Source organism: Callospermophilus lateralis (genome assembly GCF_048772815.1).
Source record: "Callospermophilus lateralis isolate mCalLat2 chromosome 11 unlocalized genomic scaffold, mCalLat2.hap1 SUPER_11_unloc_2, whole genome shotgun sequence".
In the NCBI taxonomy this organism is placed as follows: domain Eukaryota; kingdom Metazoa; phylum Chordata; class Mammalia; order Rodentia; family Sciuridae; genus Callospermophilus; species Callospermophilus lateralis.
In genome coordinates, this window is record NW_027510154.1 from 1455171 (window position 1) to 1477412 (window position 22242).

The window sequence follows — 22242 nt, forward strand, 5'->3', positions numbered from 1 at the left end:
GGGGTTATCCTGACAAACTTATCAATGCATGGAAATCAATTTCAGTTATGATCCCCCACTTTTTTCCTCCTCTTTTGCCCTCCCATTTTCTCTCCCTGCTCTGACTCATCTTTCTCTGCTTGACTTCCTTTTGTTTGTGTATAAATTTGTATTTGATTGGTTCTATATAATATCCTGTCCTTCCTTCCCTCTTTCCTTTATTTTACTCTAGCTTTCACATATGAGAGAGAACATTCAATTTTCAGTTTCTGATTTTGGCTTATTTCACTTTGCCTGATAGTCTCCATTTCCATCCATTTAGCAGCAAATGACATAATTTCATTATTTTCTATGCTGGAAAAAAAACCGTGTGTGTGTGTGTGTGTGTGTGTGTTTGTGTGTGTGTGTGTAATAATTTCTTATTCCATTCATCTATTGATGGGCATCTGGGTTGATTTCATAAATTAGCGATTGTGAATTGTGCTGCTATGAATATTGAGGTGGCTGATTTGCTACAGTATATCAATGTTAGACCTTTGGGGGCAATACAAAGGAGTGGGATAGCTGGGTCCCACATAGTGGCTCCATCCCTAATTTTTTAAGGATCGTCCATACTACTTTCCAGAATGGTTGTACTAGTCTGCAGTCCCACCCACAATGTATAAGTGTATCTTTTCCCCCACAATCTTATCAGCATTTTTTATTATCTGTAGTCTTGATTATTGCCATTCTGACTGGAATGATGCAAAATATTAATGCACTTTTAGTATGCATTTCCCTGATTGCTACAGATCTTAAACATTTTTTCATGTATTTGTTGGCTATTTGTGTTTCTTCTTTTGAGAAGTTTCTGTTTAGTTTTTTTTTTTTTTTTTTTTTGCGCATTTATTGATTGGGTCATTTTTTTAGTTCATTGTATATGCTGGATATTAATCCTCTACTGGAGGAGGAGTAGCTGGCCAAGATTTTCCCCCACTCTATAGTATCCCTCTTCATACTATTAATCATTTCCTTTGCTGTGGAAAAGCTTTTCAGTTTAATGACATCCCACTTATTGATTCTTGGTTTTATTTCTTACACTTTGGGGATAGGTGTCAGCACCAATATGGTGGAGTGTTGACCCTTATATTTTCTTCTAGTAGTTTTAAAGCTTCCAGACTATTTTCTTAATCTAATACATTTCAATCTGAGTTTTTTGCAGTGTCTAGTTTTATTTTTCTACATATAACTATCCAGTTTTCCCACCACCATTTGTTAAAAAAGCTATCTTTTCTCCAAGATATATTTTTGGCACCTTGGTCAAATATTAGATGACCTATTGGTATGTAGATTTGTCTCTGTGTCTTCTATTCTATTCTATTGGTCTTTATGTTTATTTTGATGGCAATACCATGCTGTTTTTGTTACTACCTCTTTGTAGTATGTTTCAGAGTAGAAATTGATCAGATATTGTGATTCCTCTTGCTTCTCTTTTCCTGTTTAGTATTGCTTTGGCTATTCTGGATCTCTTATTCTTCCAAATGAATTTAAGAATTGTCTCTTCTAATTCTGTGAAGAATATCAGTGGTATATTGATGGGGATTGAATTAAAGCTATACAATGCTTTTGGCAGAATGTCCACTTTGACAATAATGCCCCTGCCTATTCAAAAACATGGGATGTCTTTATCTTCTAAAATTGTCTTCATTTTCTTTCTTCAGTGTTCTATAATTTTCATTGTAGAGCTATTTTTTCTCCTTGGTTAGGTTAATTCCCAAGTATTAACTTTTTTTTTTTTTTTCTGTCATTGTGAATGAGATGGTTTTTCTGATGTCTTATTCAACTCAATCAGTATTGGAGTATAGGGGAGCTATTGACTTATGGGTATTGATCTTATATCCTGCTATGTTGCTAACCTCATTTATAAACTGTAAAAGTCTTCTGGTACAGTTTTTTGAATCTTATAGAATCATATCATTGGCAAACATAGATCGTTTGACTTCTTATTTAGTTTTATCCCTAAGATTTCCTTTTCTTTTTTGCATGCTCTGGCTAATATTTCAAGAACTATATTGAATAGGAATGGTGAGAGTGGACAGCATTGTCTTGTTCTTGATTTTAGAGGAAATGCTTTTAGTTTTTCCATTTAGTATGATGTTGATGTTCTTGATTGATGACTTATATTATCCCATTAATTTCTTGTAAGTATAGATTATATGTTTTGCTCAAAATAAACAAGATAGAACAATATTATAAAATAATAGGTATTTTTATAGCATGTGCTAAATAGTATAAAATATAACACAAACATTCTCATTTAATCTTCACAACATGTGTATGAGGAAGACTATTATAATTTTCTCCCTCCTTTTATTAGTTAAAACAATAGAAATTTATAAACTGAAGTCAGTATTCATAATTATGCAGTTGGAATAGAAGGATCAGCCTGAAGACTGACATAATTTGGCTCTCAATTCGGTACTTCTAAGCAGTATATAAAGAAAATAGTACATTAAAAAATCGTTCCTCCTTCTTGCATTCCACTTTTAGTTAATTATATGATTCACCTTACACATCTGGATTATATGGTCAGCTTCAAGGAGGACACACTGAATTCTTCAACATCTAAGCATTTTGGTACAAGAGCATGAAATCATACCTTCATAGGTGGGTGCTTTTGTGATACTTAAAGACCAAACATGACTGGTCCTTTTCGTGAGTTCTCTATACTGCTTGGGCAGATGCATAATCAAGTTTTCACTAGACAAGGTCTTTCAAGGAAATTTTATATGATATGCATAGGAATTTAAGGCATGTATATTTAGGGAGATCTGAGACTACCATAATCCCTGCCTGGTACCAAAGAGATTTGATTTAATAACTGCTGGTTTTCTCTTTGTAAATAGAGTCAACCTCCCCTCAACTGGGGATCCAAAGATAATGTAGGCCCCAGGCTGATCTGCACATTTTAAAGTTAGCAAGCACTTTTCAACTAGAGTAACTGTCAGGTGTGTCCCAAGGAAGATGCTTCAGCTTGAAAAGAAAATGAAATTTAAAATGTCTCTTTTCCCCTTCTTATTTTCTAGAAAAAATAAATATACTCATGTTTCACAGCACTGTTCTATAATTTATTTAGTTAGATATAGTGTGATTTTTACTGCGACCATGAAAATAATGTCAAATAATTGTTGGATTTTTTCCCTCTTCGCCCCAATGCCTACAGTTTGCAAGAATTACACAGAAATAATATTATTAAGAATTTGTCGATTTAATAAACATTGATTAAATTCCTAGTGTGTGTCAAGAACTATGCTGGGAAATAATAATAGTTTATAATAATCATAAAGCAAGTATTAAGAAGCAGGGTAGACCCACAATAATCTGCATTTGGATAAAGTATAGAGATTGATTCTCTCTCGCTCTCTCTCTCTCTCTCTCTTACACACACACACACACAGAGTTTATGATGTCACTTTGTAATTTATCTTACAATCTTGATGCTTTTGCATGCATATATTGTGTGTATAAATATATATCATGTGTATAAGTGAAAATACAAATGTATACACCACATATATATACAAAACATGAATGAACATGTAAGTAGAGATTATCTATGAAGATCAGTGCTACAGCTATCAAAGACTGCTGTAACACAAATGATGTGCCCTCTCACATGTAAAACCATCAGTAAAGAGAAAATTATCTAAAACTCCCTCTAAAATAAACAACAACAACAACAAAAATATTGGCATTGAGGCAAAGAGCATTTTTTTGTTTTGTTTTGTTTTGTTGCTAGAACAGAGTGAACACCATTGGTATTCAGTGAAAGGTGTATGATTTAGCATGGTGGGGGCCCAGGGTTCAAAGCAGTGATTGTGAAAGAAATGAAGTGCAAGCAGTGTTAGTATCAGGAGAAGGGTTGAATATAAAGCACTGCATGTATTATCTAAGAGATCCTTACTATTTTCAAAGCATCAGGCATAGCTCTTCTTTTTGACTAATTGTTTTGGTAGAAGTGAAGCACGCTACTTGGGCAGGAAAGGCAAGAATTGATGAGAGTCTGAACTAATGTTGAGGAGAGGAGGGATTTGAGATTATAGTGTATTTAAGGAGGTGATCCACAGGACTTAGAAACCAGGTCGATAAAAGATTTGTGGGATAAAAGGTAAAATATCAATACAAAGATACTTTCACGCTTTCTGCCAGACAAGTCTCTTTGAAGAGAAAGAGATTTCAATTCAATTTGAACATTTTGAATTGAGAGAGCTAAAGAAAGACAGTGGGTTATAAATATCTATGACTAGTAAAAAATGACTATCGAAGCTATGTATGTGACACACAAGTGAACACAGACGTGACCAATCTTGGCTAAAGGTTTAGGGTGACCGAAAGTGGGAAAATATACTATTTCCCACATGTGATAAAATCATATGAGTCCAAGAGAAATCAGATATACAGAAATATGTAAAAACTCACTTGCAATATTCCAGTTATTCTAAAGGAAACTTGACCTACACCAATCAACTTGGCATTTTGTGTAATGGGATTCAAAGTCCTTCTGTATCATGATACTCTCTAGAAAAAACTTGTGTATGTGTGTGTGTGTGTGTGTGTGTGTTTGTGTGGTGTGTGTGTGTGTTTGTGTGTGTTTGTGTGTGGTGTGTCTGTGTGTTTAAAAAAATGAGGTATGCAAAATTAGGCTGTTGTTTAAGAATTTTTAATGAACTTAAAATTTCAGGTGAGACATATTGTCTGTCAGGAGACTGAATAGTACTATATCTACGAATGATTAACTTAAGGTTTATCATAACCTTCCCCAAACCTATATACTTTTTATGTTTGTACACATTGCAATTCTGCATAACTGTTGATGCCAATTAACGCAGAGACAATTTCAAAGAAATGTATAAAAATAAATTCTAAAAACTATGGGGATCACTGGCAGCCTCTCTGAAAGCTTTGTCATGCTACTTTCCTCAATGGCATAAACAGGAAACTAAGATATTAGGAAGAATCTCTGTTTGCTCCAATTTAACTTAAATGCCCAAAGCTAAGTTTTTGATAAGGTCTCCAGGGTTCACAAATATAGGTTTCTCTCTTTCCTCTGATGAGTATCTTCAATTCCAAAGTCTTACCACTTCCTCAGTCTCTAGTGTGACTTTCAATTCTCCTCTGCTTTCTCCTAAATGCCCACTTAGCATTGTGTAATTTCCTTAACTACTCTGCAGTTGCCTCCAAGGAGCTTTATCTAGTTTTTAATTTCTTCCTGTTAAGCTCATTAAAAAAACATCTTTTAAACATTATACAATGGAATGTTTTATAAACATGCATAATTGTTTTATTTTTCTTGAAGCAAGTATTGTTTGAGATTATTATGCAGCATAGAGATGTTACCATAAGAATGCACACAAAGCAAATAAAAAATTAAACTAATGTTAAATTATTTTGTTGATTCACATGTGTGGTGCTTTTTTATCTCAACTCTGGAAAAGCAGAGCACTCTTATGTAAATGTGAATACCAACAAGGGCAGGGAACAAAGGATAAAGACAAATTACAGCTCTTTGAACCTCATTGTTTTTGAATCAACAAAACAAAACAGTAGCTATTTGGGGCTAAATTCCAAAACTGAAGGTGAAAATTTGCCTGGCTTCCCCTCTAGCTGATTTCTGCCACTTCTTGTGTGGCTATTAGGGAAGTCTGTGTCACATTTCTTACTTTGCCTGTCTTATGTCTGTCCTCCAATGTTTCTTACCCACATTGAGGTATCGATGATTTCAATTCTGGTGCACAAATCTGTAATGTTTTTAATATTCTAGTGAAAAGTCCTATTGATCAAATGTATGGTAGAACAAGTGACTTGAAATATCAGTCTCAAATGTCAGAAGCAGAAAACAACAATAACCACACAGAAATAACTCAAAATCTTTTGAAATCTTTAATAATGACAATTCAGGTGCTGTGCAAAAGCATATTTATTTAAGTAGCCATATATTTTGTTCAGTTTTCAGGGAACCTTCTCTGCAACATCACTGTCTAGATTTTCACTTGCTTATTACAATTCTTTGTATGCTTTACAGAAATTGCAATTACCTGTCTCCTCACATTCTTGCCTTGGCCAAAGCATACTTACCAGGAAGAATTATTTATCTGCCCTCAACTTTAAAAGAGAAGCAGATGATTCAATCTGACACCTGAGAATGAATTTAAAACAACAATAACTTGGAATTGATAGAAAAGCATACCACATAATTAAAGAACCATCAACTGTAAGATAAAAAATTAAGAAGCATGCAAATAGATGTCTTTAAAGAGAAATTAAACTTAAGATGGGTGACAGGTGCTCCTTTGCCTTAGTCACTGTGTAAGTAACAATCTTTGCACCTTTTCCAGCTCTCCTCTGCTGCATGCCCTATGTGGTAAATGCTCTTGTAGGGAGAACAGACTGGCTCTCAATTAAATCAATTTCAGTGAATTTGACAAACTGAGATACTTGTATTCAACACACAGGACATGCAAATAAATAAAGTATGAATAAATCATTCTTCCCTGTGTTTAAAATGTAGAGAAACAGTTTTTAAATTTGAAAAATACTCAATAAATCTTGCCCTAAGAATGGTTTCCGAGTAATTCTGAAAAAGAAGCATTATTAAAGTATACATGTAGGACCCTGAATAAAAGTATTTTGAATGAATTAACTACTGAAATTGACGTGCCATGAAACCAACTGTGATATGTGTACAACATTTTTTTTTTTTTTTTGGTACTGGGAATTGAACCCATGAGTAGTTAACCACTGTGCTACATCTGGAGCCATTTTATTATTTATTTTCAGACAGGATCTCATTAAGTTGCTTATGGCCTTGTTAAATTGCTGAGGCTGGCTTGTGATCCTTCTGCCTCAAACTCCTGAGCTACTGAGATTATAGGCTTGTGCCACTGTGCTCAGCAACATATGTACTTTTAATAAATCTATTTAGATTATTTGACAGAAGACCAAAGTTTTTATTTTGATGAAGGCTCCATCTCAATTGTAGTTTTTCAGAAAAGTACAGAACACCTTGAAAATATTTTAATTAATATCTTAGGAAAAAACAAATATATGTATTTGCAAATATGCATACACCTTTATCCACATATATACTTTCCAACAAATAACTGAGGAAGAATACTGAGAGATCATCATTGCAATTATAACAATACATTTCTAAAACTTGGGTTCCCCTTAGTGTGAACCAATGGAGCATGAACAATATCCTATTTAAGTCTCAGAAGGTACTAGAAATTAAAAGGAATATCACTAATTATAATGAAAATGAAATATACACCTTGTAATGGATATTGTCCTGTACAAATCAAGAAATTAAATAAAATGATAAATAATTTTTGATACTTCACCAGAGCTATAATAGCAAGTTCACAGCAGACCAACTTTCAGAATCTAAGGTTGTGTCTAAGAATACAAAGAAGTCCAAGCTAACATGAAAAAGTAAAAGAAAACATAGAGGCTAGAGTAAGTAGTCATGGTTAAAAATAATTTTATCATCAATTTTGATGACATTAATTACCTGGCAGAAACACTTTAGCCAGGTGACCAAGGTTAACTTCATCAGTCCTAAGAAAAATTGACAGCATGTACTCCCTGACAAGTTATGACATACGGAGAACACATCCCTTTTGGATATATCTCACAAAGGTGCATAGCCTTAATCTACTCATGAGAAAATATCAGACAAACCCAATTTGAAGATACTCTGAAAGAACTGACTAGTGTTCCTGTAAAGTATCAATGGAGTGAAAACAAAGCCTGAACTCACACACTGGAAGTCAGTAAGAAGATGATAACCAAAAGCAAAATGAGATCTCCTAAAGACTAATGGAAAAGATGATGAAATTCAAAGAGTAAGAAATTTGATAGTGAGAAACTAATGTGACTCCACTTTTGAGAAACTGGACTCTACCTCAGAGAAAAGCCTGTCCAAGGAGGGGGCATGATTCTTGTCCTTGGAAAAACCCACAGAGCACTCCTAGGCACATACCCACCCTGCTGTGTTGTTTGTCTGTAAATAACAGGAGAGGTCCCTGGTGCCAGGTGTCCCTGATTCAGTTAGGATAGGTGAGGACCCATAGCAACCCCCTAGCAACCTCCAATCAGCATGAGACAGGGAAAATACTTGGAATGCCAGATGACCCCCAAGTAGTTTATGGTGGTTGATAACATGTTGGGAAACCAGGTAGTTTAGCACATATACCCCTCATGGCCTAAACCAATCAGTTCAAATGAATCCCCCTATTGTACTAACCAGTCACCCCTACCCAATTTGTTCCCACCATTGAATGTGCTATCAATGTTAAGAGTTGTTGTTTGATTTTCCCAAAGTATGGAATGATTTGCTGTGTGATGTTGTGACACATAGAGTATCCCCCCAAAATCTATAAAATCTCACTGAACAAAGGACCAGGACTCACTCCCTAGAACACTGCATAGGGAACAGTTGTGAGTCCAGGCTTGAGATAAAGACTTTTGTGTGATTGCATCGGATTCAGCTCCTGAAGGTCTATTGGGGTCCCACAAATCTTCATAACAATAGAAAAGTGATTAGAAAAATATTTGGCATAAACTGAACTTTACAATTGAGATTATGAAATATAAAAAATGGACTGAGTATTTACATGTGGTAGACTTGAAAATTTGACCATACTATATTACCCTCCAAACACTTATCATTTGCTTTCTTTACCAGGGTTATACTGCTCTCATATAGTGAGTTAGAAAACAGTCTTTCTATTCTGTTCTCTGGAAGACTTTGCATAAAACTAGAATTTTCTGGTCCATGAATTTTCTGTTCTTTGAAAAATGAGCTATTTGTGTCTGAATGGTAGATGATTTTAAAATCATCCTTTACTTCTTCATTAGTAGGGTTTGGTATAGTTTAAATTATTTGTATTCATTTTTCAACATACAATATTTCTAATATTTTCTAATTTTCCAATCTTCTGCAGTTGTAGTCTTTTTCTGTAAAATTTTTAATAATAGGTTTTCTTTTTCTTCCTTTTCCATAAGAAACGTTTCCAGACATTTGATTGTTTTGTAAGGTCTTTAATATAAGAAACAATGTTTTATATTTTTTAAAGAGAGAGTGAGAGAGGGAGAGAGAGAGAGAGAGAGAGAGAGAGAGAGAGAGAGAGAGAGAGAATTTTTTTAATATTTATTTTTTAGTTTTCGGCGGACACAACATCTTTGTTTGTATGTGGTGTTGAAGATCGAACCCGGGCCGCACGAATGCCAGGCGAGCGAACTACCACTTGAGCCACATCCCCAGCCCAATGTTTTATATTTTTAATCTCTTCCTTTTATATGTATCAACTTTATTAGTTTCTATATTTTTTACTATCTCCTATTTCTTTAGCTTTGTGTTTATGTCATTTTCCTATGTTTCAGGCTTAAACTATTAATTTAATTTCATCTTGTCTTTATTTTTTATAAGTATACAAATTGATAAATTATCTTTTTTTGGTAGTATTTTCTGTGCACCACATTTTACTTCATTACTTCTTCAATTGTAGGATTTTCCCCTCAACTTGTTTTTTCTTCTTAATTTGAACATTTATAAGTTAATTTTGATATTTTTCTTTCAAGTTTTTTCAAGAATATAAAGATTTTAATTTACCATTTTGTGCTAATGTTTAGCTTGTGGCATAGTCAAAGAGTTTAATAAATACTGTTTTAAAAAATTTACTCAAACTTGCCTCATAAACTAGTCCTTGATCATATTGCAATAAATGCTATCTGCTTAAAAAAATATGCAATCTCAAAATGGATATCATTCAGTTTTATGTACATATAAATCAAATCATTCATATTATTTATATTTGTTTTCCAAACATATCATATATTTGTAATTTTGGGGATGGTTACCTGATACTTAGTTGAGAACACATTAGCTTGGCTGCATTTCTTATGTACTGTAGATTTGAAAATACATAATAAAAATACTAAGGTTTTTAGCAGAGATCAGATTTTAGGCTTTCTAAAATAAATGAAGTTAAACTGTTCACCTTCATAATGAGTTCTTTCTGTATTGTAGTGATCATTTTTGTATTCTTTCTGTATTGTGATCATTTTTGCATTTCACAAAGGACATTTTTCTGTATTTTAATAGATTGATTTGTTGACTGTATGACATTTAATTTTTTAAAGAAAGTTCTTGAAGTAAGAAGGCTAGAGTTCTAGTTCTGCACTAGAAGATTGATGATACAGGCATATATCAAACAAATAATAAGCAGTTCTATAGATTTAAATGGGTAATTTTTTATGAGGAGGGAAAAATGTATTAAACGGAAATAAGAAAAACATGTAGGAAAACCTCAAGGAGAAAGATGTTACTCCTAAGTATAAATTAAGGGAGAGAATGAAAGAGCAAAATTAGGAAAAGTCAGCCTATGGATCTTTTGTTGTACCTTAAGTAAAATGGGAGCAATCATCATATAGTGCTTATAATATTCAGAGGGAAAACCTTGGTGAAAAAATGCAACCAGCCTATGTTTTATGTCCTTGTGGCATACATAAATAGGTATGTAGATAGTATAGTGCCTGGCAATGGAAAGAGGTAAGAAGCACGACTGGGATTACTACTTCTGAACAGTCTATTTGCAATTAGGTTACTGATGGAATGTTTCTGAGAAGGTCATAGTTGGGCAAGTACTTGAAGGAGGTGATCAAGGGAACCATCCAAATACCCAGGGCTCAGGTGTTCCAAAGTGAAGTGATGAAAAAGGCCAGGAGAGGCAGTAGGAGAGTAGTCACGAAATGAGTTAACTGACTTTCCATAGTGTGATACCAGAGACAGAGAAAAAGGTAAGAAAATACCCTCTGAGACCGACTGGTATGTGATGAAAACTGAGTTCTCACAATGTTCTCCTAGAAAATTACTTTTAAAACTGAATGAATGTATTTGCCTGTATTAGGTTCTTACATCTGCCACAGAAATTCCATAGGCTAGGTAGCCTAAAGAAAAGGAAATTTATCGTCTCACAGTTCTAGAGGCTAGATTTCTAAAATCATGCTGTCAGCAGGTTTATTTCTTCTGAGCCGCCCCCTGCCCCCGACCCCTTGGCATAACACCATTCCTGAAGCGCTTCACCCATGAAAGTGCTATTTTCTTCTGACAAACTGCATTTTAAATATATTTGGGTAATGGGGAGAGGATTTTACTTGAGGGAAATAGCATGAGAAAAATACATAGAATGATGTTGGAAAGAAAGTAGGGGTCAGAAAAAACTAAATGGTCTTGTTCGATGCAAATCTTTCATGAAAGTGAACAAAAGCCAAATATGTTAGGAACGATATATGTAGGCAATAACATGGCTAGACAAGAGGTCTGAACTTTATGATGTATATTAAGGAGAATTACTTAAGGTTTATGAGCAAGAAAGCACAATAATCAGAACTGTGCTTCCAGTCGATTAACCTGTCAGAAATATGTAGTTTATGACCAGGTGCTAAACATAAATCTCATTAGCAGTAGAGGTTGTTCAAGCTGGAAGCACATCCAGGTACACCAAGGGCTTAGATAAATTCTTGTTTTGCTCTGGAAGGAAAGCGAGTTTGTCAGATTTTAGTGTTTTTTTTTTTTCTCTGACTCTGAGAAGGGCATCTTGATATTTCTGCCATAGACTTTCCTTTGTTTTTTGTTGTCAAAAATAGAAATAAGATTCCTACCTGTTACAGCTGATTTCACTGGAATTTTGGAATGTTCTGTCTTGCAGCTAAAGGAAGAGAAGAAAATTACCAAATACAGCATAGCAAAATTAATTAAATAGAAATAGTCACTGTGTATCCTGTGATTTATTGTGATTGTATAAACACACATAGATATATAACTGCACTCAAAGCAAACGAAAAAAAAGACAACATGCTTATTTTCAAAACCAGAACTCCTGATACTATTAGAGGTTGGTTCTCAGTATTCATTTTAACACACACACACACACAAGTCAAAGCCCTCATGCTCCTAGACTTTAATAGAATGTTAACCATAATTGGTATGCTCAAAGAATGAATCAATCTTCATCTAATGTAGAGTTTAAGATTTACAGGATTCTCATATACATTTTACTTCTGAAAATTCTGTTCAGAAATCTCTCTATTCATCTCTTCTTATTCTCTGCAGACACCATTCATCTTCGGGTTCTTGAATCTTCCCCAGTCGGCACAGCTGTTGGAAGTGTAAAAGCAACCGATGCCGACACTGGAAAAAATGCTGAAGTAGAATACCGAATTATTGATGGTGATGGGACTGATATGTTTGACATTATAACTGAGAAGGACACCCAGGAAGGCATCATAACCGTGAAAAAGGTGCTCTGCATCAGCAGAAAAAAAGCATCGTGTGTTTAGAGAGTTGAGGTTTTATTATGTACTTTTCACTCATGCATTATCCATTAAAAGATATATCACTGCCATGCTTGAATGTAATTCATAGTTTACTTAAGAAGGATATAAAGCCAAAAGCTTCTTAGACATGTTCACTGTGTTTCTATTGATTGAAACATGAGTCTTGAGATTTTACAAAATTTAAAAAGTTAATGTATGTGTGATTATATTTTCAAGTCATATTAATAAAAGGCCACGATAATAACATTATTTTCTTAAGAAAATGCTTAATATCTAATAAGATCAATATATCATTATAGTTGGAAGCATAAAATGTAGTACACCATCCAGATTCATGAAGCAATAACTAGAGATGCTAATAAAAACAGAATGGATTGGAACATAATTCAATTGTTCACATTTCCCCTTATGCTATGTAAATTAAACTTTTCTGCTAACATATGTTCAGTGATACAATTTTAAGGTAACCAGTTACGTTATTGTAGGATCAGTACCATCTTATGAGAAAATGCAGGGAAAATTTTAAAAAAAACAATAATTTCTAATGAAATGCCAACCATCAAGTAACCACTGAGGCACTGGTTAATAAGAAAACTATCCTGACAGTGCATGGCAAGGCAGGAGGTACTCAACCTTCATTAAACAGTGACCAGCAAAGGGCAAAGCAGCTTTATTATTTTCCATGACCAGAATGTATCACTCATCCAAACAGAATCTTGTGCATCTAAAAATGAAAAAGAAAATGGAGGAAGTCTGATTCAGCAATGTCTTCTCTGTTAATAAACCTTATCTTTCAGAGTGAATGTGAGGTGAGAGAATAGTTCTTTATTTGTGACAGTTAAACTATATTGATATTTAAAGCCCCTTTTTTGTTTATTAATGCATCCTCATGCCAACTTGCTATTAAATCTGTGCTCTCTTTTTTATGTGTTATTTTTACTTATACGTGACAGTAGAATGTATTTTGGCATGTTATATATACATGAAGTATAACTTCTCATTCTTGTGGTTGTACAGGATATTGTCCTTTCTTATTCCTGAGATTTTCTTTATTTTGACTCTTTCAAGCAAGTATGGAAATTTATCACCAAGATTTTGTAAATTTAAAATTTAAAAAAAAATTTTGGTAAGGGGGATTGAACTCAGGAGTACTCAGCCACTGAGCCAAAACCCTAGCGCTTTTTTTTTTTTTTTGATGCTGGGGATTAAACCCACGGCCTTACACATGCAAAGTAAGCACTCCACTAACTGAGCTATATCCACAGCCCCTCCCAGCCTTATTTGGTATTTTATTTAGAGATAAGGTATCACTGAGTTGCTTAGCACCTGACTTTTGCTGAGGCTGACTTTGAACTCACAGTCCTCCTGCCTCAGCCTCCTAAGCTGCTGGGATTAGAGGTGTATGTCACCACACCCAGCTTCACTTTTTTTGCTTAGAAAAATTTAGTAGTACCCAATACCTCAAAACACACTTGTGTGCATGCCAACATATACATAATCTGCCAGTCCATTTTTTTTTGTAGGGAATCACCACCTATGAGATAGGTTTGAACATCTAGCCCATTTTTTTGCAAGGTTTAAAATCTCATTTTCTTAAGTTCCAAAGTGTTACATTTTGAATATATAAAAAGTAAAAATTGAATCCTAAACAATATTTCAGGATTATATAATTATCTGTGCTACTTTCTAAACTTATTAATAAGCAAATCAAATGCATTCAACCTGGATTTTAAAAATCATTCTCTAACTTGAAATGAGCATGTCATACAATTCCCCTCACTTTAATTGAATGACATTTGTCTTTTTACAGCCACTTGACTATGAGAGCCGGAGACTTTACACGCTGTAGGTTGAAGCAGAAAATACCCATGTGGACCCACGTTTTTATTATCTAGGACCATTCAAAGATACCACAATTGTGAAAATCTCTATAGAAGATATAGATGAACCTCCTGTTTTCAGCAGGTCCTCCTACCTCTTTGAGGTTCATGAAGATATTGAAGTGGGCACAATAATCGGGACTGTAATGGCAAGGGATCCAGACTCTGCTTCCAGCCCCATTAGGTAATTATGCCTGTGTTTGAGATGAAACAGAAGAAATTGAAATTCACATAGAGATTATGAAATTCTATTTGAAACATTTAATGCTGTAAAATACTACAGGAGTTTTTCTGTAAGTTATACATAAATTTGGTGAGCCCAGTGTTTAAGGTAAATTGGCTTTAAATATCTGGGAGAAGGTGTGCACAAGGGTTATAGCTTATTCTTATCACATTCTATAGACTGAAGTCTGGCTTGTATCATCTGTTTGTCTCCTTAAAGTGTTTGTTGTTTTCTGGGGGAAACGAGGTACTGGGGATTGTACTCAGAGGCACTCAACCACTGCCATATCCCCAGCCTATTTTGTATTTTATTTAGAGACAGGGTCTCAATGAGTTGCTGAAGCTGGCTTTGAACTCTTCCTGTGTCAACCTCCCACTAGGATTACAAATGTACATCACTGTGCCTGGGCTCAAGAATACTTTTTTAGATGTACATTCACGCTGCAACCAAGCCATGATATTTGTATGTGAGATAAATATAAACGGTTAAAAATAATGTGATTGTGTTATAATTCAGTTTTCTCATAATTTTTACAAATTGTACTTATACTCTAGTCATCAAAGAAGGGAATTTTTGCATTGTTTTTGGTTTTTGGCTTTGTTGTTGTTGTTGTTGTTTAGCTGTCTCAAAAAATGCAATATCAGTCACTCAACATTTTTCTTTATTATGGCAATCAAAACACGTGAGATGTGATATTCACATAAAAATGAGAAAGACTCAAAGTTTGCATTGATATTTGCACTGATATAGCAAGGAAACACAGATATACCTAATATTCATCATCAAAGTGAGCGCTTACTTTAGTCTGTTTTTCCATCATGTGTTCTGGATTTCATTTGTTTCTTTAATTCTCAGCAGGTTGATTTTGCTTCCACATGAGCTAGTAAAGTATTAGTTTAAAGGTTTGCTGTACAATTTCTGTATGTACTCATGACTCATTCACCTGACTGTGGTCAGACTTACTTTGAAAATTCTATAAATTCTGCCAACTTTCAAGTGAAGTCATACTATATACAGTGACAAATGTATGTATGGTTTTATTTAATTATATAATTATGCATAAATACTATTTCTTGGATTGATGTGCAGCATCACAGTTTACATGCTGCAGAAGAAAACTGTACATAATATTCACACATTACTCCCAACTGCCAGCAGGACTTCCCTATGAATATCACCCCTCCAGTCCACTTGTCTTCATCTAAGTGGCTGCATTCCCTGAATTTTTCTTTAAGCTTTAAAATAACTAATATACATGTTCATTTTACCCCTTAAATACTTACCAAGCATTTTCTTGGCAGAAATTCTAACTAACATCAGCCGTCTCTCTTCTGGGTCCCTGATTTCAAAATGGTCCTTTTAAAAAATGATACATCAGAGTTTTGATGATACAAAATCAAGTTGACTAGTATTAAGTCCTGATATAAATATATATCTCCACAAAGTGAAATATACATTCCATCCTCACATAGATTGATGGCTATTTTATATTAAAATCTATATGTAGTTACTTAAAAACACAATAAATATAATATTTAATGAAAACACAAATCAAAGGACCAGGAAGAGTCCATTCATGCATAGAATATACAATGCCAATAGGTATGGCTTTGTGTCACCTTGTTGTAGAAAGTAGGAAGGCATACTCTTATATCTTATTATTTTTGTAGAACAAGCAGATACAATGTATACATGTGATGTACTATACTATGTATATAATCAAATAAATATAAATATTGTGGATAAGTATGCACATATATGTAGTAAATTTATATATTCTACAGGTTCTGCATATACCAATTCAAACAAAATCAATGGAAAGTTTTTGGAAAGATATTGTTTGTACTGAATGAATGAAGACATTTTTCTTGTCATTATTTCCCAAATAGTATAGCACAATAATTACTTGTGTAGGGTATGGCATTTATCTTATATTAGGTATTATAAACAATCTAGAAATGATTTAAAGGAGAATGTGCATTGGTTCTAATCCCCAGTGGATATAAAAGGACAATTTTATATATTCAAAAAAATAAAATATCCCTGCAAGTTTAATGTGTTTATGTCATCATTCTGGACATGTTACAAATTATGTCATATATCCTTAATGGTAATGCAGTAATCAAAAAGTTTTACTGAAAACATGTATCTTGGAAAAGATTTTAAAAGAAAAATGAAAGTTAACATATAATTTGGTGATTAAGAATCAGAAAATAAAATTATATTTTGAATAATATTTGAAAAAGAAGGGCTGTAGTTTCTCTACATCTTCAAGATAATATCACATAATACTCTAAATCTTATTATTGCTTCTTTAAACTGAACTGCAAATAACTAATTAAGAAAAACACAAAAACTGTGTTTGGCAAAATCATGATACATGATAATAAAAGCTTTCTATTAATGTACATATTTCAACTTCACATCACATTTCTATATAAATAAGGGAACTTCTATTTGCCAAAATTCCTAATAATTCTGTCATTCTTTCTTACATTGGATAAATATTTGTAGATAACCATATCAGATATTAACATATTATTCAAGGAGTTTTCATTCCATTGGAGAAGAATATGAGAATCAAATAATATTCACTAACTGCCTACTAAAGTTACAGTAGTAGATATATTATGATAGTGGTCAGTAGGCACATTGTTTTCAAGTTTAAATTCCTGTTTTAGATTTGGAATGAAACAAATTTCAAATACATGAGAAATGACAGATATAGTTGTACAGTTACTTTAGGTAGGAAGCAGATAGATTCTTGAAATTTAGGTGATCTTGGAAGACTATAAGGAGGAGATAAAATGTATGTTGGGTCTTTCAGTAGTAAACTAATTTTGTCAATCTGGGGTGAAAGTTGGGAATTATTTTAGATATAGGGATAAAATTATTTGCTTTATTTGTGAAGGCTAAAACATGTAGTGTGTTTTTTTTTAAATGGGATTTATCCCAATGACATCATTAAGATTGAAAAACCTGGTATTAGGTTTCAGAATGATATACAATACAATGCCACAATAACCAATTGCTGCCTATTTTAATACAGATGTATGAAGATTTCTCATCTGGAATTATACTATTTTAAAGTTATACATTTTATAATACATGTGGTTAGAAACTGAAGCTATGTATATATCATACTCTGAAGCTCCAAAACACCATTAGTTGATGCCCAACCAGTTTGATGAACCTACTGTTATCTCCAATTTTGTCATTAAGGAAAATCTGAGCTTCTGGGATTGATCTGTTGCAATGGATTACTGCAGTAATTCTCCACTACTAAATAATGTATTTATGTCATCATTCTGTAATCACATGTAATGCATACTATGTTGTGGTCAAATATATCAATATTAGTTCACATGAAAATAGACAATGATTTTAAGAGCAGAGATTTTAGAAGACTAGCATTTCAATACAGAACCAAGTACTTGGAGAGAGTGTATTTCTGTGATTAACTCATGAAACTCTACATTCTAGATCAGTACTGTGTTTCTTCTGATAATTATTAGTAATATGTGTGTCTTTTAATTTTACCATTTTCTCCTGTAACACTTCAATAACACTGCCATGTGCTTTTCTTTGGCCTCTATGTTCAGATTTTCTTTGGATCGCCATACTGACCTTGATCGGATCTTTAACATACATTCTGGAAATGGATCGCTTTACACATCAAAACCACTTGACCGTGAACTATCTCAATGGCACAATCTTACTGTCATAGCTGCTGAAATCAGTAAGATGACTTTATGTCTATAATACATATTTATGTTTATAATTCTGTATATTTTAGTTTTGTATATTTAACATATATTTATAGATTTAATTATATACTAAAATAATTCATTCATTGCTTATACAAATTATACAAATTATAGTTTTTGTTCTAAGAAATTTATATTTATTTTATTTATATTTAAAATTTATTTATATATGACAGCAGAATGCATTATAATTCTTATTAAACATATAGAGTACAATTTTTTATATCTCTGGTTGTATACAAAGTATATTCACAACAATTCATGTCTTCATACATGTTACTTTGGATAATAATGATCATCACATTGCACCATCATTTATAACCCCATGCCCCCTCCCTTCCCTTTCAACCCCTCTGCCCTATCTAGAGTTTGTCTGTACCTCCCATGCTCCCTCTTCCTACCCCACTATGAATCAGCCTCCTTGTATCAAATAAAACTTTCAGTGTTTGATGGTTTGGGATTGGCAAATTTCACTTAGCATTATCTTCTCTAATTCCATCAATTTACTTGAAAATGCCATGATTTTATTCACTTTTATTGATGAATAATATACCATTTTTATCCATTCATCTATTAAAGGGCATCTAGTTGATTCCACAGTTTAGCTATTGTGAATTGTGCTGCTATAAACATTGATGTGGCTGTGTCCCTATAGTATGCTGTTTTTAAGTCCTTTGGATACAGACCAAGGAGAGGGATAGCTGGGTCAAATAGAGGGTACATTTCCAATTGTCCAAAGATTCTCAGTACTGCTTTCCATATTGGCTGTCCCAATTTGCAGTCTCACCAGCAGTGTATGAGTATACATTTTTTTCCACATCCTCGCCAGAACTTATTGTTGTGTGTCTTCATAATAGCTGCCATTCTGACTGGAGTGAGATGAAATCTTAAACTGGTTTTTATTTGCATTTCTCTAATTGCTAGAGATAATGAACATTTTTCATATATTTGTTGATTGATTGTATATCTTCTTCTGAGAAGTGTCTGTTCAGGTCCTTGGACCATTTATTGATAGGGTTATTTGGGTTTTTTTGATGTTTCACTTTTTGAGTTCTTTATATACCCTAGAGATTAGTGATCTGATGTGTGAGGGATAAAGATTTGCTCTCAGGATGTAGGCTCTGTATTCACCTCACAGATTGTTTCTTTTGCTGAGAAGAAACTTTTTAGTTTGAGTCCATCCCATTTATTGATTCTTGATTTTAATTCTTGTGCCACCAGAGTATTATTAAGGAAGTTGGGGCCTAATCCCACATCATGGAGATTAGGGCCTACTTTTTCTTATATTATATGCAGAGTCTCTGGTTGTATTCCAAAGTCCTTGATCCATTTTGACTTGAGTTTCATGCATGGTGTGAGATAGGGGTTTAATTTCATTTTGTTGCATATGGATTTTCAGTTTTCCTAGTACCATTTGTTCAACAGGCTATCTTTTCTCCAATGCATGTTGTTGGCACCTTTGTCTAATATAAGAGAATTGTAATTTTGTGGGTTAATCTCTGTGTCCTCTATTCTGTACCATTTGTCTACCAGTCTGTTTTGGTGCCAATACTATCCTGTTTTTGTTACTATTTCTCTATCCTATATAGTTTAAGGTCTGGTATAGTTATGCTACCTGCTTCACTCTTCCTGTTAAGGATTGCTTTAGCTATTCTGGGCTTTTTATTTTTCCAGATGAATTTTATAACTGCTTTTTCTATTTCTATGAAGAATGTCTTGGGGATTTTGATCAGAATTGCATTAAATCTGTAGAGTGCTTTTGGAAGTATGGTCATCTTGATAATATTAAGTCTGTCTATCTAAGAGCAAGGTAGATCTTTTCATCTTCTAAGGTCTTCTTTGACTTCATTCTTTAGGGTTCTGTAATTTTCATTATATGGATCTTTTACCTCCTTCATTAAATTCATTCCAAATTTTTTGAGGCTACTGAGAATGGGGTAGTTTTCTTCATTTCCCTTTCTGAGGATTTGTCACTGATATACAGAAATGTCTTTGATTTATGGGCATTGATTTTATATCCTGATACTTTGTTGAATTCATTTACTGATTCTAGAAGTTTTCTGGTGGAACTTTTAGGGTCTTCTAAGTACAGAATCACATCATCAGCAAAGAGTGCCAATTTGAGTTCTTCTTTTCCTATGTGTATCCTTTAATTTCTTTCATCTGTTTAATTCCTCTGGCCAGTGTTTCAAGAACTATGTTAAATAGAAGGGATGAAAGTGGGCATCCCTGTCTTGTTCCAGTTTTTAGAGGGAATGACTTCAATTTCTCTTCATTTAGAATGATGTTGGCCTGGGGCTTAGCATAGATAGCCTTTAGGACATAGAGATATGTTCTTGTTATACCTAGTTTTTCCACTGTTTTGAACAAAAATGTGTGCTATATTTTGTCAAATGCTTTTTCTGAGTCAATTGAGATGATCATATGATTCTTATCTTTCATTCTATTGATGTGATGAATTATATTTATTGATTTTCATGTGTTGAACTAACCTTGCATCCCTGGATGAATCCTACTTGATCGTCGTGCATGATCTTTTTGATATGTTTTTGAATTCGATTTGCCAGAATTTTATTTAGAATTTTTGCATCTGTATTCATTAGAGATATTGGTCTGAAGTTTTCTTTTGTTGATGTGTCTTTGCCTGGTTTTGGAATCAGAGTGATATTGGCATCATACAATGAGTTTTGAAGTGCTGCCTCTTTTTCTATTTCCTCAAATGAATTGAAGAGTATTGGTATTAGTTTTTCTTTAAAGGTCTTATGTAGAACTTGGCTGTGTATCTGTCCAGTCTTGGGCTTTTCTTGATTGGTAGACTTGTGATGATGTCTGCTATTTTATCACTTGAAATTGAGCTGTTTAAATTCTGTGTATCATCCTGATTCACTTTGGGCAAATTATATAACTCTAGAAATTTGTCAATGCCTTCAATATTTTCTATTTTATTGAAGTGCAAGTTTTCAAAATAATTTCTAATTGTCTTCTATATTTCTGTAGTGTCTGTTGTGATATTTTCTTTTTCATCATGAATGTTAGTCATTTGGGTTTTCTCTCTTTTTCTCTTTGTTAGCATGGCTAAGGGTCTATCAGTTTTATTTATTTTTTCAAACAACCAACATTTTGTTCTTGTCAATTTTTTCATTTGTTTATTTTGTTTCAATTTCATTCATTTCAGCTCTGATTTTTTTTAAAATTAATTTTTATTGTAGGTTGTTCAAAACATTACATAGTTCTTGATATATCATATTTCACACTTTGATTCAAGTGGGATATGAGCTCCCATTTTTACCCCATATACAGATTGCAGAATCACATCAGTTGCACAACCATTGATTTACATATTGCCATTCTGGTGTCTGTTGTATTCTGCTGCCTTTCCTATCCTCTACTATCCCCCCTCCCCCCTCCCCTCCCCTCTTCTCTCTCTACCCCCTCTACTGTAATTCATTTCTCCCCCTTATATTTTTCCTTCTTTCCCCTCACTTCCTCTTGTATGTAATTTTGTATACCCCTGAGGGTCTCCTTCCATTTTCATGCAATTTCCCTTCTCTCTCCCTTTCCCTCCCACCTCTAATCCCTGTTTAATGTTAATCTTCTTCTCATGCTCTTTGTCCCTACTCTGTTCTTAGTTACTCTCCTTATATCAGAGAAGACATTTGGCATTTGTTTTTAAGAGATTGGCTAGCTTCACTTACCATAATCTGCTCTAATGCCATCCATTTCCCTGCAAATTCTATGATTTTGTCATTTCTTAATGCAGAGTAATACTCCATCGTGTATAAATGCCACATTTTTTTTATCCATTCGTCTATTGAAGGGCATCTAGGTTGGTTCCACAGTCTTGCTATTGAGAATTGTGCTGCTATGAACATGGATGTAGCAGTGACCCTATAGTGTGCTCTTTTTAGGTCTTTAGGGAATAGACCAAGTAGGGGAATAGCTGGATCAAATGGTGGTTCCATTCCGAGCTTTCCAAGAAATCTCCATACTGCTTTCCAAATTGGCCGCACCAATT

The 22242-nt window shown here is 33.7% G+C and overlaps 1 protein-coding gene across 1 annotated transcript in view; it reads left to right on the forward strand.

The window, feature by feature from the left end:
• LOC143388537 (cadherin-10-like) overlaps positions 1-22242 on the forward strand; it is a 57781-nt gene that overhangs the window by 14131 nt on the left and 21408 nt on the right. The window contains 3 exon segments of the mRNA XM_077107902.1: positions 12134-12321; positions 14168-14421; positions 18063-18199. Of these exon segments, the coding sequence (XP_076964017.1) occupies positions 12134-12321; positions 14168-14421; positions 18063-18199 (579 nt within the window).